Source organism: Hemitrygon akajei, chromosome 22 (genome assembly GCF_048418815.1).
Source record: "Hemitrygon akajei chromosome 22, sHemAka1.3, whole genome shotgun sequence".
In the NCBI taxonomy this organism is placed as follows: domain Eukaryota; kingdom Metazoa; phylum Chordata; class Chondrichthyes; order Myliobatiformes; family Dasyatidae; genus Hemitrygon; species Hemitrygon akajei.
In genome coordinates this window covers 32813838-32835687 of record NC_133145.1, presented here as the reverse complement: position 1 = coordinate 32835687, position 21850 = coordinate 32813838, and the positions used below count along the sequence as shown (strand labels likewise).

Below are 21850 nucleotides of genomic sequence, written 5' to 3'. Positions count from 1 at the left end.
ATTTTATAGAATTCTTCTACAAATTTTCCCTGAACCCTTGAGTCAGTGTTGAAATTATGCAAATCGTAGCTTACAAAACATAAAATTATCCATAAAATAAAAACATGGAAGAAATAAATATCAATATAATAACCATGTGTGTCTACTTAGACCTCAAATAACATAAAAGACTGCCATTCAGCAATATGCTTCACCATTCCCCCTGCCCCCCCCAGGAAACCTAAATATTTGCCCCATTTTTGTGTATACATGTCCAATCTATCAAACTGTTTGTAAGACTTGCATTCAAAAGCTGCCACTTTGGCTATTTCTGTGGCCCACTCCTGAAATGATGGTCCCCCCCCCCAAGTTCCTCCAACACCTAAGTATAATTTGTCTTCCTACCATCATACTTGTCTGGATCTAATTTTGAGAGTGTTTATCCCCAAGTAACCCAAGTGTGTCTCCCAAGACAAAAAGTCTGGGGCAGAAAGGGAGTTGAATACTCGAAACTTCACCGATATATTTATGCGTCATAATCAAAAATTCTTGAAATGATGCCCTTTTTAATGAAGTTTGTACTCCTACCTTCCCTTTTCACCGTGAAGCTGCAGAAATTGGGGGGGGGGGGGGGGAACTGAATCTATGATATGCAACATTGCAGATAGTGTCGGAGGGAGCTTGCTGATCAGCCTGGACTTGGATAGACAAGCCGTGCTGTATGCCTTTTATGCTATTGACAACCAAATTACTTTAATCCCTAATGCTCTTTTCTTTACAGGGCATTCTTAAAAAAGCAACAACAGTTGAGTGCACTGAAGGTCTTGCAAAGGAACTGTGCTGCTTACCTAAAGCTCAGACACTGGCAGTGGTGGCGACTCTTCACAAAGGTTGGATTTGCACCTTATCTCCATAGAAAAAGTAAAAAAAATAGATCACCCATACTTGCAGATGTTAGTGACTTGCTCTAAGAGAATAAAGTTCAGGATCTTTGAATATGTATTTGATACACTCAGGATCGTTGTTTTTTTATTCAAAATGATGACTTTTCCAAAGACAAAGTACAAACTGAAGCATTTTTGTGTTAGCGAGCTATCTCCATTTTGTTTTGTAGGTTAAGCCACTGTTGCAGGTAACCCGTCAGGAGGAAGAATTGCTTTCAAAGGAGGATGAGCTGTTAAAGGTGAAAGCGAAGCATATAAAGGTGGAAGCAGATCTTACTGCTATGGCAAGAAAGCATCAGCAGGTGTGTAGCGTCATCAACATAAAGTTGCATGCCAAGTACTTCCAAGTTGTAATGTGACCTAAACATCTAAAATGTATTTTTTCCCCCAGAAGTAACACGAGTTAGAGGAACTAATTCCAAGAGAATAGTAAGTTCTGGGAGTATATTTGCATAGCTTGTTGAAAGTGGCAGTGTAACAATTTTGGTAGAAGCTGGGCCTTGTGGGAAGTTTATTAGAACCTGGGCTTTGAAAGTAGAGGCAAGGGTTAAAAATCCCAAAGGTGATAGAATTGCAAGAGAGTGCAGCTTAAAACTGGAGTACTTTCCAGTTCTTAGTTCATATTTTAGAGAAGTGGTTCAGACTTGCTGATGAGAGTAACCAAAAAGATCCTTGGGATTTCAGTTTTGTAGATGGACTGGAGAAACTGTTCTTGTCTTTGGACAGAGATGATTTTGAAAGGATTGAACGGATATGTACAGTAGATGTTAAGATACTAACCCCAATGGTAGAAGGTTCAAGAACTAGGGGGTGTAAGTGTGATTGCCAAATTGACAAAAATGGCATGCAATATTGCATGCTGAGTTGTTTGGGATTGGAATGCTGTCAAAGGTTGTGCTGGGGGTGTAAAAGCTGAATAGGTAAGTGAAATATTTGCCAGGCTGAGGTGGGACTAACTCTTGTATCGAGCCAGTATGGTCAAGTTGGGCTGCATGGCCTCTTTCTATGTTGTACCTATTGTGACTGGCATTCGGTGGCAAGGCACACTTCAGTGACTTGTCACCGAAAGTTTAACGATTTTTAATTCTGCTCACAGGCTGTTTATATTCGACTTGAGTGAAAAGTCAAAGCATTGAATCCATTTGCTAATAATTTCCATGCTTTGTTCTGTATTATAAAATCTATGGGATATGTAGGAGAGATCGGGCGAGTAAAAAGAGTTAGGGTAGAAACAAAACTTTTTTTTTTAGGAGGGGTGGATTTGGATCATTTAACAAAGCTTATAATCATTCTGTTTGCCATTGAGAAAATTGTGATGGGTAGATCGATGATGAACCATTGCACTTGTGAAGTTGGTTGCATGCGGAAACTTTATACAACACAACTGTTTAGGTTTGTCTGCAGCACAGTATAACTTCCGTAGTTGATTTAGTTGGGCAGAAGCTCTGATGTAGAGGTGTATTTTCATTTGAGCTGCCCATCTTGGTGTGAAGGGTTTTGTAAGTGTAATTTGTCACTCAGTATAATTAATGACATGTGATGAATGCTTTACCTAGATAATTGAGGAAAAGAATATTCTGGCTGAGCAGTTGCAAGCAGAGACTGAGCTCTTTGCAGAAGCTGAGGAAATGCGTGCACGTCTGGCTCATAAAAAGCAAGAACTGGAAGAAATCTTGCATGACTTGGAGGCAAGAGTAGAGGAGGAAGAAGAAAGAAACCAGCAATTGCAGAATGAAAAGAAGAAAATGCAACAGCATATTCAGGTGTGTGCACTGTTGATAGCTTTAATTTTTTATTTTGAAAATTATTATAGGAGAGTCGATACAGGGTATTCATTATAAACTAATTTTATTGTTTGGATCTGGATTTATGTCCAGGTTCGATGTGAGGTTCCTAATTGTTCATGAATTGGAAGTGCTTGTACGGGCAATTTTGTTGATCTGTCAGTTTTGAGTCCTGTTTTTAAACCATTGGGTTTCAGAATATATTTTCACTGAATCTACAAATTCCTTCAAAAGTTGAAGTATAAAACTATACCATGCTTAAAGTTCTTCTGCCATCTCCCTAATTTGGAGAACAAACATTTCTCAAAGTAGATTTTAAATAATTCTCACTTGTATTCACTTCTACGGATGTGATCTTCAGCACAACTTTATTGTTGGGCTTCTAGGTCAGTTGAGGTGAAGCCATTACGTGCACAAGTCTGAAGTTATTGTTTGATGACTTTCTTACCAGGATCTAGAAGAGCAACTTGATGAAGAGGAGGGAGCTCGGCAGAAACTTCAGCTTGAGAAAGTAACAGCAGAGGCTAAGATCAAGAAAGTAGAAGAAGAAATCTTGATGTTGGAAGACCAGAATACTAAATTAAACAAAGTGAGTTGCAACATAGGCAAAATACAAAGTAATTTTTAAACTAGGGGAAAAAAAACTTAATTGATAATAATTGCACTTTAAATGATCAGAAAAATGTTCTGTCTATTGAACTGCATTTAATTTGTATTTCATATTTCTAGTAGTTTAAATTTTTACTGTTCATTCATTTTTAATCTTGCCATAGTGAAAGATGTTTTAGTTTTTACTATGTATTGCTTAGAAGACAAATTACCGAAAATTATGATGAGGCTATTGAAATTGGTTTTGTGATGGGATTTTAGCATTTTATTAAAGGATGTTGCTTCGTTCTGGTTTAGATGAATTTCCATTCTGAGCTGGATTATTAATGATTTGTGTTCCCTTAACTTTCACTAATAGTTAATAAAGTTGTTGGGAAAGTAGTTGGCTTTGGAAAGTATCAAATCGTTAAATTTGACAAATGATCAATTTAAAACATGGCTTTTTCTTAATGTGAAAGGAGAAAAAATTGTTTGAAGACAGACTTTCCGAGTTTGCGTCACAACTAGCAGAAGAGGAGGAAAAAGCAAAGAATCTGAGTAAAGTGAAGAACAAGCAGGAGATGATGATTACAGACCTGGAAGGTAAGGGGATCTGATTGAAACATATAAGATTATTAAGGGATTGGACACACTGGAGGCAGGAAGCATGTTCTCGCTGATGGGTGAGTCCAGAACTAGAGGCCACAGTTTAAGAATAAGGGGTAGGCCATTTAGAACAGAGATGCGGGAAAACTTTTTCACCCAGAGAATGGTGGATATGTGGAATGCTTTGCCTCAGAAGGCAGTGGAGGCCAAGTCTCTGGATGCATTCAAGAGAGAGTTAGATAGAGCTCTTATAGATAGCGGAGTCAAGGGATATGGGGAGAGGGCAGGAACGGGGTACTGATTGTGTATGATCAGCCATGATCACAGTGAATGGCGGTGCTGGCTCGAAGAGCCGAATGGCCTACTCCTGCACCAACTGTCTATTGTAAGGCAGCAGTGGTCCCAAATCATTCCTGACCTGCTTCTGATTTACCGTAGATTCCGGACTACAGAGCGCACCTGATTAAAAGCCGCTGGCTCTAATTTTAGAAATAAAATCAATTTTTTAATTGTAAAGGCCGCACCGGATTTTAGGCCGCACCGCTACTTTTAAATATACATACGTATCGGTAACACAAATTACGTTGCATATACTTTTTTACTGAACAGCACGAACAACATTCCAATATCTCCTAGCGACTGGTAAAAATATATATACTGCGAGCCTTTAACTTAAAAGCAGCGTTTTCGCTCGGGTCTGACGCGCTTGCGTAACGCGATCGGGACTAATCGGGTCTGACGCGCTTGCGTAACGCGATCGGGTCTAATCGGGTCTGACGCGCTTGCGTAACGCGATCGGGTCTAATCGGGTCTGACGCGCTTGCGTAATGCGATCGGGTCTAATCGGGTCTGACTAGCTCGGGTCTTGCTTTTCTTCGAGTATTTTCCATGTTGATGAGGGTGAGTACAAATGACTGATTTACAATAATTTAATTGTGAAAGTGCGCTTGATTTATCGTACAATTTCATTGGACCTCTGTGAACTACTCATCAATTTTATTGGTCTACTGTTACGAGGCAAAATGTTTACGAGGCGGCATGAAAAAAAACCATGTATTAGCCGCTTCGGATTAAAGGCCGCAGAGTTCAAAGCTGTTCAAAATGTGGGAAAAAAGTAGCGGCTTATAATCCGGAATCTACGGTACTCAGTTTACCGAGGAATGAAATTCAGTTGTAGTTATGGTGCACAAGATACAGCCAGAAGTGGATGCTTCTGATGTGATTAAAATGAAAACTTTTGAATCTGATAAATCAAAGCACAGTTGAAATAGAAGTATTAACAAATTTCAGATGTGACCCATCGGGTCCCAAAGGGGAAACGGTTACGTTGTATGTTACTGAATTAACAATCTTGAGACACAAGCTAATGATTTGGGGCCATGAGTTCAAAACCTTGCAAAGCAGGCTGCGAATTTCAGTTAGTTGTAAAATAAAACTGGTTATCCAAAATAAAACCAGTAATTTTGGTAATAAAAATCATTCAACAATCATGTGGACCCATGGGTTTCACCCATCCTATGCAGGTGTAGACTGCGAGAATGTTATCGCCCCTTAAATTCACTGCGTAAGCCAGTGCCTCACTTAGGAGTAGCTGAAGAAGACAACCCACAGTAGTTTCTTCAGTGCATGCTGGAGATGGGTATATCCTAGGGAAACGGTCATCCCTTCAAAAAAGGTTATGAATGGGATGGTTAAAATGCTTCTGAATCCTACAACTTGGCTTGTACCCGCCTTTTTTTTAAAATGATTGTAAAAATTGTAACAAAGCATAGTTTTCTTGAATCTTTCCTTGCTCAGTTGTTACACTGGAATATGGGTTGTAACTCTTGCATTCGTTGGAACAATCCCAAAAAGTTTTCTGAAACTTCTGCCGTGGCATTCCCTACTGTTTGGTCTCGAGGCACGTTTCATGAGGAGACAGTATTTTTTGCTTTGAGCAGCTGCCTATCTCTTTGTAAATCTGACCTTTTTTTTTCTTACAAAAAATACTTGTTCTGCAAATGCTAGTTGCTTGTAGCAACTTCCAGAGAAAAGCTAGATAGTTAGCAGTAAAAATCTAGTAATTTAATTTAAATCTGTTCTGTCCACCTTGGCTGCACCAATATAGGCAGACTAAATGTCCTGTTATTTCCTGTACGTTGGAGTATCGTGGCTTCAGAAAAGCATAAATTATGAATGACTTAGTTTGTGATATGTGGTTGATGGCAGTGGGTCAAGATTCTTTCTTTGAATTCTGACAGACAGAGCCTTCATAATGGGGGGAGAAGAAAATATTTATGAATATTCTTCAATAATGCTCTAATTATTCTGTGTAGAACGTTTGAAGAAAGAAGAGAAAACCAGGCAAGAACTGGAAAAATCAAAGAGGAAACTGGATGGTGAAACTACTGACTTGCAAGATCAGATTGCTGAGTTGCAGCAGCAGATTGAGGAGTTGAAGATACAATTGGCAAAGAAAGAAGAGGAGTTGCAGGCTGCCCTGGCCAGGTCAGACACATTAAAAACTCGGTTCTCACTGTGGTGTAGATGCAGTGGCATTTGTACTTGCTGCCTGTTTCGCTGCTGGCATTTTGGGCAACACCATCTCCGACGGTGTTCAGGGCTTCATTCACCATGTCAGTAGCTTCCTCTTGGTTTTCACTGTCAGTGATGCAAATCCCAGATGGAGACTCAGGAATACCATCACCCACAGATGTAGAAGGTATCTTCATTGCTGTTTCCGTAACAATTTTGTTCTACCAGTCAAGGTTGTTAACCCTGAACTGAATCGCTGGGAGGGCTGGTGAACTGGTCTTAGTCTGTCCTCTACCCTTTTTACTTGTTTGGCATGGATAACCCTACCAAGAGCCAAAGGATAAAGCCCTGACTCCAGCCACATTAGCTCTTTGGGGGTTCATTGAAGCATGCAAGCCTCAAAACTGTGTCAAGTTTACACTCTTGGAGGAGTGATGTTTATGGACCATTATTATTTACCCTTGAAAAGGTGATAGAGAGTTGCCATCTTCATCTGGTATAGCTGACATAAAGACATTGTAGTACTGCATCATAGATTTGGGAGTTGCTGTTGAAGTACCTGTACTATATCTTGTAAATGTGCCCAAGTACTAAGTGGCATCTTCATTGTATTAGTTAAAATGTTAATCGAATAGGCCTCTTCGGATTAGACACTGAACAGCTTTTCTTGGAACTGCTTACATTAGCTTAGAGAAGCTACCACTATCCTGTTAGTTGAATCAGGTTTGAGCCTTGGGGTCATAATCTGGTTCTAGCAGTTTAAATTTTTGTCTTCAGGAATGATTGTAATCTGTGTAAAATTGGTTTAAATGGTGTCTTGATCCAAGTTTTCCAGCATCCCAGGGGAAATATTGAAGAGTATTTCTACTCCATTTGAAGTGCAGAATTAGGGTGATAATTAAAACCTAAAGCTAGCCGATATGGAAAGTCTTTATGGGTAAAGTGTGGTGCTTGAAGCTTCCACAAATGGGAGATACCAAATTAATTTGTAATTTTAATCCAAGGCTGAGATTTCTTTTAGATCAAAAGTATTGTTGAACATTAGAACAAAGCAAGTATACGGCTGCAGATCAGAAATTGTCCATGTGTCAGTGGTTCAAGGGGCTAACCTGCCTGCTCACAGTTGGGCATCCTGTGTTGCTGTGACTGTTATTAAATATTTTGTTTGCACAATGGATTCAATCTGCATGGGGAAAGTGGCCTGTTGAACTCTGCAAACAATGTCTGAATTTGAATGATGGTTATAGTGTGGACTTGAATTCTTCTCAGTTTAAATCTTTGGAAAATGTATTAATTGGTGGAAGCACAGTGATTGCTGTGATGGATATTGTCTTCAATCTATGGTTTTCTTTCAGAGGTGATGAGGAAACTGTTCAGAAAAATAATGCTCTCAAACTAATCCGGGAGCTGCAGGTACAGATTTCTGAGCTGCAGGAAGACCTGGAATCGGAGAAAGGTGCCCGCAACAAGGCGGATAAGCAGAAGAGAGACTTAAGTGAGGAGCTAGAAGCTTTGAAGACTGAACTGGAGGATACTTTGGACACCACAGCAGCTCAACAAGAACTGAGGTAATTTTGAAAACCGTAATTCAGTCATTTTTTTAAAATGAAATATCCATTAATCTGTCTACAACACAAGAAAAGATTACATTTCAGGTAGCTGAACAGCATTAGTGTAATCAAAGCAAAATTATTGACTGAGTTTGGATCATAAGACCATAAGATATAGGAGAATTAAACTATCTAGCCCATGGAGTCTGCTCCGCCATTCAATCATGGCTGAATGTTTTTCTCTATCTCCTCCTCAACCCCAGTTCTGGCCTTCTCCCCATAACCTTTGATGCCATGTCCAATCAAGAACCTATCAATCTCTGCCATAAATACACCCAATGACCTGGCCTCCACAGCTGCATGTGGCAACAAATTCCTCAAGTTCACCACCCTTTGGCTAAAGAAATTTCTCCACATCTGTTTTGAAAGGGCGCCCCCTTCATCATAACACCTCAAGATTTCAGCTAAGCAGCAGATGTGATGTATAAAATTGTAGGAAAAGTGTAGTCCCTTAACAGTTATAAATTTCAAAAGACAGCATATTTATGTGCATGAAGCAACATCAATCATAGGTACTTAAAATCATTTTGTACTTTTTTGGGTCGTATTGAGAGCCAGCTTCTTGCTGTCCTCGTCATTCGTCATGAGGATAATGGCATTTAGTAGGCATTCACGTGGCACTGATGCCTAAAAGCTGGGCAATCTCACTGCTCCTGTCTTGTCTAGGGCACGAGCGGGCTGCCCAATATTTGGTCCAGCGAGCAGCTATCATCAACCTCCACTCACTGATGGGACCTCTGGACCTTGCTCTATATCCACAGTTTTGGCAATATCCCCATCTTTTTCACAGCATGGAAGGTGACTTGGCCCACAAAGTCTCTGGCTCTCGGAGAAACCCCACCAGCCCGTTCTATAAGACGATAAGATAAAGGAGCAGAAGTAGGCCATTCAGCCCATCGAGTCTGCTCTGCCATTCAATCATGGGCTGTCAAATTCTTCCAGTCATCCCAACTCCCCTGCTTTCACCCCATACCCTTTGATGCCCTGGCTAATCAAGACCCTATCTATCTCTGCTTTAAATACACTCAATGATGGAACAAATTATTGGAATACAACTTCCACATAATCCAATATTAATTTTACTAGGTGATATTGAAGGGATAAAACCGATATCCAAATTGAATAAATATCAGAAAGAATTTATAAAAATTGCATTGGCAGTAGCCAAAAAGGCTATTGCAGTTACTTGGAAATCGGATACATATTTAAGTATAGATCGTTGGAAGAAAGAAATTTATGGCTGTATTGCACTTGAAAAAATTACTTATAATTTAAGAGATAAATATGAAACATTTTTGAAAATTTGGCGCCCTTATTTACAAAAGATAGGATTAAATATATAGGTGCTCCGAAGATGAAATAATTGGTTACTTGGGGAAAGAAATAAATATATATACTATAGTTACTACAAACTCCATGGAGCATGTGGGGATCTTCCAATATCCAGGCATTCCTTTTTTTTTCTTTCTTTTTTTTCTATAGGGATGTTAGGGGGAGGGGTTAAGGGGAGGGGGGATGGGTAACATACATTTTCTTTTTCATACACTTTTATTCTGTAACTACTTGAAAACACAATAAAAAAAAAGTTTATAAAAAAAATACACCCAATGACTTGGCCTCCATAGCCACTCGTAGCAACATATTCCACAGGTATATCACCCTCTGATTAAAGTAATTTCTCTGCATTTCAGTTCTTAAAGGGCATTCTTCAATCCTGAAGTCGTGCCCTCTTGTCCTAGAATCCCCAACCATGGGAAATAGCTTTGAAGTATCTAATCTGTTCAGGCTTTTTAACATTCAGAATGTTTCTATGAGATTCCCCTTCATTCTCCTGAACTCCAGGGAATACAGCCCAAGAGCTGCCAGACATTCCTCATACAATAACCATTTCATTCCTGGAGTAATTCTCTTGAATCTTTTCTGAACCCTCTCCAATGTCACTATATCCTTTCTAAAATAGGAGCCCAAAACTGTACACAATACTCCATGTGGTCTCACAAGTGCCTTATAGAGCCTCAACATCACATCCCTGCTCTTATATTCTATGCCTCTAGAAATGAATGCCAATATTGCATTTGCTGCCTTCACAACCGACTCAACTTGGAGGTTAACCTTTCAGGTATCTTGCACCAGGACTCCCAAGTCTCTTTGCATCTCTGCATTTTGAATTCTCTCCCCATCTAAATAATAGTCTGCCTGTTCTTCCACCAAAGTGCATGACCGTACACTTCCCAACGTTGTATTTTATTTGCCACTTCTTTGCCCATTCCCCTAAACTATCTAAGTCTGTCTGCAGGGTCTCTGTTTCCTCAATTCTACCCGCTCCTCCACCTGTCTTTGTATCATCGGCAAATTTAGCCACAAATCCATTAATAACGTAGTCCAAATCATTGACATACATCGTAAAAAGCAGCTGTCCCAACACCGACTCCTGTGGAACTCCACTGGTAACCGGCAGCCAGCCCGAATAGGATCCCTTTATTCCCACTCTGTTTTCTGCCGATCAGCCAATGCTCCACCCATCTAGTAACTTCCCTACAATTCCATATGCTTTATTTTGCTAAGCAGCCTCATGTGCGGCACCTTGTCAAAGGCCTTCTGAAAATCCAAATACACCACGTCTACTGCATCTCCTTTGTCTACCCTGGTTGTAATTTTCTCAAAGAATTGCAGTAGATTTGTCAGGCCATTTTTCCTTTCAGGAAACCATGCTGGCTTTAGTCTATCTTGTCATGTGCCTCTGGTACTACGTAATCTCATCTCTAACAGTCAATTCCAACAACTTCCTGACCACTGATGTCAGGCTAACAGGTCTATAGTTTCCTTTCTGCTGCCTCCCACCCTTCTTAAGTAGCGGAGTAACATTTGCAATTTTTCAGCCATCCAGTACAATGCCAGAATCTATTGATTCTTTAAAGACTATCGTTAATGCCTCCACAATCTCTCCAGCTACTTCCTTCAGGACCCAAGGGTGCATTCCATCAGTTCCAGGAGATTTATCCACCTTCAGACCATTAAACTTCCTGAGCACCTTCTCAGTCGTAATTTTCACTGCACAAGCTTCACTTCACTGACACTCTTGAGCATCCGGTATACTGGAGATGTCTTCCACTGTGAAGACTGATGCAAAATACGCTTTCAGTTCCTCTGCCATCTCTGCATCTCTCATTACAATATCTTCAGCGTCATTTTGTATTGGTCCTATATCTACCCTAGACTCTTTCACCCTTTATATATTTAAAAAAGCTTTTTGTATCATCTTTGATATCAGTCACTAGCTTCCTCTCATAATTCATCTTTTCCTTCCGAATGACCACCTTAGTTTCCTCTTGCAAGTTTTTAAAAGCTCCCCAGTCCTCTGTCCCACTAGCTCTGGCTTCCTTGTATGCCCTCTCTTTTGCTTTTATGTTTGCTCTGACTTCACTTGTCAGCCATGGTAGTGTCCTCCTTCCCTTTGAAAATTTCTTCTCATTTGAAATATATCTGCCTTGCACTTCCCTCATTTTTCACAGAAACTCCAGCAATTGCTGCTCTTCTATTTTTCCTGCAAATGTCCCTTTTCAGTCAACTTCAGCCAGTTCCCCCCCCCCCCACCATGCCATTGTAGTTTCCTTTATTCCACTGAAATACCGTCACATCCGATTTTATTTTTGTATCTTATTTTTTGTATTAAGTATGCAGATGATACTAAGATAGTTGATGTTGTGGATAATGAAGTAGGTTTTCAAAGCTTGCAGAGAGATTTAGGCCAGTTAGAAGAGTGGGCTGAAAGATGGCAGATGGAGTTTAATGCTGATAAGTGTGAGGTGCTATATTTTGGTAGGAATAATCAAAATAGGACATACATGGTAAATGGTAGGGCATTGCGGAATGCAGTAGAACAGAGTGATCTAGGAATAATGGTGCATAGTTCCCTGAAGGTGGAATCTCATGTGGATACGGTGGTGAAGAAAGCTTTTGGTATGCTGGCCTTTATAAATCTGAGTATAGGAGTTAGAGTGTAATGTTGAAATTGTACAAGGCATTGGTGAGGCCAAATTTGGAGTATTGTGCACAGTTCTGGTCACCAAATTACAGGAAAGATGTCAACAAAATAGAGAGTACAGAGGAGATTTACTAGAATGTTACCTGGGTTTCAGCACCTAAGTTACAGAGAAAGGTTGAACAAGTTAGGTCTTTATTCTTTGGAGCGTAGAAGGTTGAGGGGGGACTTAATAGAGGCATTTAAAATTGAGGGGGATAGATAGAGTTGACGTGGATAGGCTTTTTCCATTGAGAGTAGGATTGATTCAAACAAGAGGACATGAGTTGAGAGTTTAGGGGTAACACAAGGGGGAACTTCTTTACTCAGAGTGGTAGCTGTGTGGAACGAGCTTCCAGTAGAAGTGGTAGAGGCAGATTCAATATTGTCATTTAAAAAAAAAATTGGATGGGTATATAGACAGGAAAGGAATGGAGGGTTATGGGCTGAGTGCAGGTAGGTGGGACTAGGTGAGAGTAAGCGTTTGGCACGGACTAGAAGGGCCGAGATGGCCTGTTTCTGTGCTGTAATTGTTATATGGTTTTATGGTTATATGATTATCTCCATAAATACGACCAGTTATACATTACATTTCAGACTTTTTAAAAAATCTTGCTTTGTTGATGCAGTTGACACTATTTTTCTTTGACATATTTCCTGTTCTCGAAGATTAGGACTTGCATGGAAGTTCTGAGTGTCGATGTCCTTCTGGTCTCATTGAAATTGCCTGTTTATTACCGGTTATTAGGAGCAGCATGGTAGTTTAGCGGTTAACGTAACATTATTACTGCAACAGTGGCCGGGATTCAATTTCCGCTGCTGCCTGTAGGTTCTCTCTGTGACCACGGGTGGGGGGGGGGTTTCGTGCGGGTGCTCCGGTTCCCTCCACATTCGAAAGACGTGGGTTACTTGGTCAGGCTCGTTGGGCCAGCAGGGCCTGTTACTGTACTGCCTCACTAAATTTAAAATTAAGGTAAAGCTTCATGATATAATTGAGGCTTGTCCAAGCCAAGTCCAATCTCCTCCTGCCCATTCCTCTTCAAACCTGGACCCTTCCTGTGCAATGTGCTGTTCTCTTGATAATGTCTTAAGACGTGAGAGCAGAATTAGTCCATTTGGCCCATCAAGTCTGCTCCACCATTCCATCATGGCTTATTTATTATCCCTCTCAACCCCATTTTCTTGCTTTTTCCAATTAACCCTTGACTCTCTTACTAATCAAGAGCTATCAGCCCTCACGTTGAATATACCCAATGACTTGGCTTCCATAGCTGTCTACCGCAATGAATTCCACAGATTCACCACTAAAGAAATTCCTCCTCATCTCTGTTCTAAAGAGATGTCCTTCTATTCTCAGGCTGTGCCCTCTGGTCCTAGACTTCCCCCACCATAAGGACAGGAGAAGTGGACCATCAGGCCCATCGAGCCTGCTCCGCCATTCAAAAAAATCATGGCGGATCTGGCCATGGACTCGTCTCCACCTAGCCTGCCTTTTCCCCATAATCCTTAATTCCCCTACTGTGCAAAACTCTATCTGACCTTGTCATAAATATAATTACTGAGGTAGCCTCCACTGCTTCATGGGGCAGAGAATTCCACAGGTTCACCACTCCGGGGAAAAGCAGCTCCTCCTCAGCTCCATCCCAGATCTACTCCCTCGAATCTTGAGGCTATGTCCCCTAGTTCTAGTCTCACCTACCAGTGAAAACAAATTTCCTGCTATCTTATCTATCCCTTTCATAACTTGATATGTTTCTATAAGATCTCCTTTGATTCTTCTGAATTCTAGTGAGCACAGTCCCAGGTGACTCAATCTCTCCTCATAGATTAACACCATCTCTGGAATCAACCTGTTGAACCTTCTCTGCACTGTCTCCAAAGCCAGTATATCCTTCCTCAAGTATGGAGACCAGAACTGCACACAGTACTCCAGGTGCGGCCTCACCAGTACCCTGTATAGTTGCAGCATAACCTCCCTGCTCTTAAATTCAATCCCTCTAGCATTGAAGACCAACATTTCATTTGCCTTCTTGATAGCCTGCTGCACCTGCAAACCATCGTTTTATGATTCGTACACAAGCACTCAAAGTTTCTCTGCACATCAACAGGTTGCTTTTTTTTTTAAATCATTTAAATAATAACCTGCTCTTTCAGTTTTCTTTCCAAAGTGGATGACCTTGCATTTACCAACATTGTACTCCATCTGCCAGACCCTTACCCACTCAACCTATCTATACTTCTCTGCAGACTCTCTGTCTCTTCGGTACAATTTGGTTTTCCACTCAATTTAGTATCATCAGCGTACGTTGATACAGGACACTCGGTCCTCTCTTCCAGATCGTTAATGTGTATTGTGAACAGCTGCAGGCCCAGCACCAACCCCTGTGGCACACCACTCACCACTGATTGCCAACCGGAGTAACACCTATTTATCCCAATTCTCTGCTTACTATTAGTCAACCAATCCTCTATCCATGCTAATACGTCACCCCCAACTCTATGCATCGTTACCTTATGAAAAAGTCTTTCATGCGATGCCTTCTGGAAACCCAAGTAAATAGCATCCATCATCCACTGCACTTGTCGTATCTTCAAAGGACTCTAGGAACTTCATCAAACAGGACCTGCCTTTGCTGAATACATGCTGCATCTGCCTGATGGATCCATTTCTTTTCAGATGCCTCACTAATGATAGCTTAGCTGCAGATGTTAAACTAACTGGTCTACAGGTACTGGCTCTCTGCTGCATCCTATTTTTGAACAGTGGGGTGACATTCGCTGTCTTCCAGTCCGCTGGAACCTGCCCAGAGTCCAAGGAGTTTTGGTAAATTGTCACCAAAGCCTCCTCTTTAACTTCTGCCATTTCTTTCAGTACCCTGGAATGCATTCCATCATGACCAGGGGACTTGTCTATCTTCAGGCCCACAAATTTACTCAGCACTACCTCATATGATATCTTTTGTATCAAGGTCCTCACCTCCCATCGCATCCATATCATCTCTCTTTAGCCTATTAAACGTGTTCTCCACCATGAAGACCGACACACAACAGTCATTCAAAGCTGCAGTCATTTCCTCATTACCCAATATCAATCCCCCTATCCTCCAAGGGACCTACATTCACTTTAGCCACGCTTTTCTGCTTTATATAATAAAATCTTTTACTATCCATTTTTATATTCTGTGCTAGTTTATATTTATCATCTAGTTTCCCTTTATTGCTTGCTTAATGGTTCTTTATTGCTTTTTAAAGTTTTCCCAGTCTTCCAGTTTCCCACTATTGGCAACTTTGTATGCCCAAGCTTTTAGTTTGATGCCTTCTTTACTTTCCCCCACCCTCGCTGTCCTTTTGACTGGAATATACTTTTGTTGAGCATCGTGAAAAATCTCTTTGAAAGTCTTCCACTGTTCCTCAACTGTCCCACCATGTAGTCTGTGTTCCCAGTCTACACTAGCACAATCCTTCCTCCATCCCATTGTAGTCTCCATTGTTTAGGCATAATACACTGGTTTTCGATCGAACTATTGCACCCTCCATTATAGGGAGCATCCACTCTATCTGGGACTTCCAGTATTTGATAGGTTTCAATGAGATCCACCCCTCTCATTTTACTAAACATGAGCTTCTAAGCCAGTCCAATGTTTTCTTTTAATAAAAATTCTGACATGCCTCTCACTTGAACTAATGACAGATCCAAACGTGAGCAGGAGGTGGCTGAACTGAAGAAAGCTATTGAAGAAGAGAGCAAGGCCCACGAGGTTCAAATTCAGGATATCCGCCAAAGGCACGGCACTGCCCTGGAGGAACTCTCAGAACAACTTGAACAAGCCAAGAGAGTCAGTACTGCAGAACTTAAAGTGTACTTTGAAATGTGTTCACAGAATTTAACACTGGGAACAGGGGCTTGGCTCATTACACAGCGCATGCAACAAAGCATTTGGTAGATGTCACATTTACAATACTTAATTCAATTTCAGTTGCAATCTTGGGGCTTGTCATAAATGGCCTTAGATGATGTATATGACTGTGGCATTATGTGGTTTTATGAGATGCTCAATTATTGCATGAATAAAATTCTCCTTAGTAGAAAGGTTTAATTGTTCAAGGCTCATTAAAAGTGAACTCCTAAACTTTGGCTACAAGTGAGATCTTGCATAAGTAACTTGTAAATTTTCTTCATAAACAGCACAAAGCCAACTTGGAGAAGAGCAAACAGAGCTTGGAAAATGATAACAAGGAGTTGGCTGGTGAAGTTAAGAGTTTGCAACAAGCAAAGGCTGAATCTGAACACAGAAGAAAAAAGTTCGAATCTCAAGCACAGGAGTTGCAAGTTAAATTTGCAGAAAGTGAAAAGACAAAGTCTGAACTTTCTGATAAGGCATACAAACTTCAGGTAATGACACAGTGATCTAAAATGTATAGCAAATGAACCACAATAAATGGTTCATTTTCTGTGCTTTGAATTTCATTGGTTTGTGTTTGACCTATGACCTCATGTCAATGGTGTATGTTGAATAAAACAAGTACTTTGCTGGCCTTTATAAACTCTAGGAGGACAGTAATTACAGATGTTTCCTTTTTAGCCAATCTGCATCAATTGGCATGTACTTACTTTTGATATTGTATATAATTTTTTGCATCCCTAGTGAATGCTCATATGGCAGATAGCAGAAACAAAGTTCCTTTTTTTGTTTTAACTGCTAAATGGACCAAGCTTTGCTGAGCAGGAAATTTTTATATGGCCTGGAATCTGGCCGCATTTAATTTTTTGTAATGTATGCTATGAACGTTCAGAATAAAAACTGAAAAAAAAAACATTTTTTATTAATTGAAGGATATAATGATATACAATATAGCAAAGTCTTTTGCATTTCGTAAACTTTTTCTATCTTCGTCTGATTCCAACTACACGGCAACAAAGGCTATGTGCACAGGAGAATTTCAATTACTGTATGGCCACACACACGCACAGAGGGAACAGTGGATGTAAGTCATTAGCAAAGAGCAATACTCTAGAGAGGCTACCTTGGTTTTGCTAGGAGTGAATCTGCTGTGTACTCATGTTAAATTGATTCCAGATTCAGTTAACTACTTAGAACTCTAACAAAAACTTCAGGAAGTATTTTTTTTAATAACTTGAACTTTAAAAAAATATTTCATCCTATTATCTGAAGGCTGTAATGCACAAGGTCCATATTAAGGCACAGGAAGTCCTGTACTTGTTGCCAAGTATTCTATAAAACAAGGTTTCTTTTGCAAAGATGTAAACATTGTCTATTTATCTTCCCCTTTACTAGAATGAATTGGAAAATGTATCAGGACTTCTTGAGGAGGCTGAGAAAAAAGCAATTAAACTGACCAAGGATACTGCCAATTTGGAATCAGCACTCCAGGATGCACAGGTGCGTGAATTGACACTTAAATTTTTAAAGTGCAGTTTTCTAGTTGGGTGGAAAGGAAGTGGATCACTTCAGATAATTTATGAATAATAACACAGAAATGTATGATTATAAATGGTAATCTTGCATTATTTCCCTTTAAAATCAGCTTTTTCATGATGAACTGATCCATTTGTTGAGAAGATTATGCACATGTTTCGATGATCTTTGGATGTCACCTTAAATGCACCACATAACTGAAACCTTATTCTTGCATCAGGGAAGCAAGCTGTCTCTTGCCTGGTCCTATTTGATTTCCTATCCTGATCAAAATAAAATATCCAAATGCAAATTGTATCATAAAGTGTGCAAACAGAAGCTACTGATGCTGACAGTCTCATTAAAACAAAGTGCTGAAATAGGTCATGTCTAAGAAGAAAGAAAAGGCATTAATGTTTCAGATGTCCTCATCAGAATTAGACCACAAGATATGGGAGCAGAATTGGGCCACTTGGCCCATTGAGTCTGCTTTGCCATTTAATCATGGCTGATCCAATTTTACCCTCGGCCTCAATTTCCTGCCTTCTCCCTAAGTTCTTTCATACCCTGACCAATCAAGAATCTATCAACCTCTGCCTTAAATATACATAGACTTGGTCTCCACAACTGCCTGTGGCAACAAATTCCATAGATTCACCACCCTCTGGCTAAATAAATTCCTCCTCTCCATTCTAAAAGGATGCCCCTCTATTCTGAGGCTGTGTACATAACCAAGATGCAATCTTGGGGTGACTACCCCCCCTGTAGCTCCAGTCCATCACCACCTCATTCTCCCAGATGACTTGAAACTCATCGGGCTGCAGCTCCAGCTGCTTAATATGTCCTTTCAGGAGTTGTAGCTTGGTGCAGCTGGTGCAGATGTGTTTATCTGGGAGATTGGAGGTCTCTGAGACTTACCACGTCCCCCACACAGTACAAAACAATGCCATTCTCATTAAACTACTGTGCCCTAAGAGATGAGGAATGAACAAATTATAGCAGAAAGAGTAACTTAGAAGATATTTTACCTTGCCCAAGTCTAATGAGCCAAAGCCACTCTAAACATTGGCACCCTCAAAGGAATATCCACTCTGTTTGAACCTTTTTATTGACCCTTCCTAATGATCTCTCTTGCTGATTGGTTGCTCTTCAACTCAGAGACTGCTGCAAAGCTCTGCCTTTAAAATCTCGATCACCGTCCGATTTGGGGGGGTGGGTGAAAAATAGGTCTTTTTGCACACTTCCTGATGCCAATTGTCCTACTCAGAGAACACTGCTGTGCTTATTATAAGCTCTGCTTATTAAATCTTGAACGCAGACCTTACTGAAAGAATTGATGGCTTAAGAGTGATTGTTTGCAGAAATACACAATTATATAAAATTATACAATTATAGTATAGGAGATAGTTAACATTTGGAGTAAATGGCCTTACTTCAAATTTGATATGTCATCAATTGGAAACATTAACAGTTTTCTGAGCATCTTCAGCAATTTGTTTTTACTGCAGCTATTGGCTTGTGCTCGTACTCTGGATACAGTTAAGGTTTGCATTGAGTAATTGTATGTTAACCAACAGAGGGTTAAGGATGAAATTGCAGTGTTTAGATGGAATGAACCAGATTCATTTGCACTGGCTGATTTCTAGTGAGAGTCTAATCTACCTTAAAAGTAGGTTTTTAAAAGTGAGTGTCAAAGAAATAGCGGAAAGAATTCTTAATTTGGCTAAGCTTGCCACAACTGGTGTCTATGCACTAATCACCTTTTTCATTTGAATTATTGCACTAATTTGGCAATGAGATGTTTAACTACCTTTGCATTGTGCTTGATAGGAACTGCTTCAAGAGGAGACACGGCAGAAACTGAACCTCAGCAGTCGCATTCGACAACTGGAGGAAGAGAAGAACAATCTCCAAGAGCAGCAGGAGGAAGAGGAAGAAATGAAGAAGAACCTTGAGAAACAGTTGGCTGCTCTCCATATGCAGGTTAGCTTTTGGACCCTCTGGGGGGAACTGCTGCAGTGATTACTGGTCCTTGGCAGTAGATTCTGTATGAATGTCTATTAACGAATTAAACAAGCCCGGAACTGCTTTGATGCTAGTTCAAATAAAAATAATCAAAATGCTTTAAAAAGGAAGGCTAACAAACTTTTCATCCTGTTTAGTGAATAGAGTATCAGACTGCAAATTATTCTGAAAACAATACTGAGAATTTTTGATCTTTTGCTTTGTCTCCAGGAAGTACAACTGACTTTGTGAAGTAATACAATATTGGAAATACAATTTGACAGTCAAAATAACCTTTTTAAATACACAGACCCTGTATAATGTTACCTGCATAGCGCTGTTTTGTTACATTGCAGTTGTTCAATTCTTTATTGAAATTTTTCTAAATTGACTAAAGTTCATTCTAACACTTAAAACTTCTCAGGATCAGCCACCATTACAGTAAACATTCAATCAGCCAATGAGGGCGCTTTGCATACGCTCTGAGCCTCTCACAGCCAAGCGCGTATTAGTTCATGCTCTGCCTTCCCCGCATGTGTAAGCGTTCTTGCTCCCTTGCCAGTTGATTCCATTGTTTTCACTGATCATGTCTGGAAAGTGGCCTGCAACTTCCAGCGAGGGTGGTACATCTAAGATGTCTCGGAAAAGCATCAGCATGGATGTGAAACTGCAAGTGATACGGTGTTTGGAAGCTGGTGAGCATCAGATTGATGTAGACACCTCTTTGAAATTGGCGACATCAACAATCAGAACAATTATTAATAAAAAGTAGATAAGATAAAAGCTTCTGCAACCACAACCTCAAAATTATCATATAACCATATAACAATTACAGCACGGAAACAGGCCATCTCGGCCCTTCATTCCTTTCCTGTCCATAAACCTATCCAATTTTACTTTAAATGACAATATCGAACCTTCCTCTACCACTTCTACTGGAAGCTTGTTCCACACAGCTACCACTCTGTGAGTAAAGAAGTTCCCCCTCGTGTTGCCCCTAAACTTTTGCCCCCTAACTCTCAACTCATGTCCTCTTGTTTGAATCTCCCCTACTCTCAATGGAAAAAGCCTATCCACGTCAACTCTATCTATCTCCCTCATAATTTTAAATACCTCTATCAAGTCCCCCCTCAACCTTCTACACTCCAAAGAATGAAGACCTAACTTGTTCAACCTTTCTCTGTAACTTAGGTGCTGAAAGCCAGGTAACATTCTAGTAAATCTCCTCTGTACTCTCCCTATTTTGTTGACATCTTTCCTATAATTCGGTGACCAGAACTCTACCCAATACTCCAAATTTGGCCTCACCAATGCTTTGTACAATTTCAACATTACATCCCAATTCCTATACTCAATGCTCTGATATATAAAGGCCAGCATACCAAAAACTTTCTTCACCACCCTATGTACATGAGATTCGACCTTCAGGGAACTATTCCTAGATAACTCTGTCCTACTGCATTCTTCAATGCTGTACCATTTACCATGTATGTCCTATTTGGATTATTCCTACCAAAATGTAGCACCTCACACTTATCAGCATTAAACTCCATCTGCCATCTTTCAGCCCAATCCTCTAACTGGCCTAAATCTCTCTGCAAGCTTTGAAAACCTACTTCATTATCCACAACACCAACTATCTTAGTATCATCTGCATACTTACTAATCCAATTTACCACCCCATCATCTAGGTCATTAATGTATATGACAAACAACATTGGACCCAGTACAGACCCCTGGTCACCGGCTTCCAACCTGACAAACAATTATCCACCACTATTCTCTGGCATCTCACATCCAGCCACTGTTGAATCCATTTTACTACTTCAATATTAATACCTAACGATTAAACCTTCCTAACTAACCTTCCATGTGGAACCTTGTCAAAGGCCTTACTGAAGTCCATATAGACAACATCCACTGCTTTACCCTCGTCAACTTTCCCAGTAACCTCTACAAAAAATTCAGTAAGATTTGTCAAACGTGACCTTCCACGCACAAATCCATGTTGACTGTTCCTAATCAGATCCTGTCTATCCAGATAATTATATATACCATCTCTAAGAATACTTTCCATTAATTTACCCACCACTGACATCAATCTTACATGCCGATAATTGCTAGGTTTACACTTAGAACCCTTTTTAAAAAATGGAACCACATGAGCAATATGCCAATCCTCCGGCACCATCCCTGTTTCTAATGACATTTGAAGTATTTCTGTCAGAGCCCCTACTATTTTTAAACTAACTTCCCTCAAGGTCCTAGGGAACATCCTGTTAGGATCCGGAGACTTATCCACTTCTATATTCTTTAAAAGTGCCAGTACTTCCTCTTTAATCATAGTTTCCATAACTACCCTACTTGTTTCCCTTACCTTACA

General features: G+C 40.2%; 1 protein-coding gene across 6 annotated transcripts in view; it reads left to right on the top strand.

Moving 5' to 3' along the window:
- The window catches only part of LOC140714604 (myosin-10), a 174143-nt gene that overhangs the window by 125559 nt on the left and 26734 nt on the right, over positions 1-21850 (top strand). For all 6 annotated transcript variants that reach the window (XM_073025938.1, XM_073025936.1, XM_073025934.1 and 3 more), the window contains 11 exons: positions 761-869; positions 1094-1225; positions 2480-2686; positions 3159-3296; positions 3775-3898; positions 6217-6388; positions 7771-7983; positions 15738-15882; positions 16233-16439; positions 17344-17448; positions 19294-19446. In XM_073025938.1, coding sequence (XP_072882039.1) covers positions 761-869; positions 1094-1225; positions 2480-2686; positions 3159-3296; positions 3775-3898; positions 6217-6388; positions 7771-7983; positions 15738-15882; positions 16233-16439; positions 17344-17448; positions 19294-19446 — 1705 coding nt within the window. The remainder of the gene's footprint in view (positions 1-760; positions 870-1093; positions 1226-2479; positions 2687-3158; positions 3297-3774; positions 3899-6216; positions 6389-7770; positions 7984-15737; positions 15883-16232; positions 16440-17343; positions 17449-19293; positions 19447-21850) is intronic.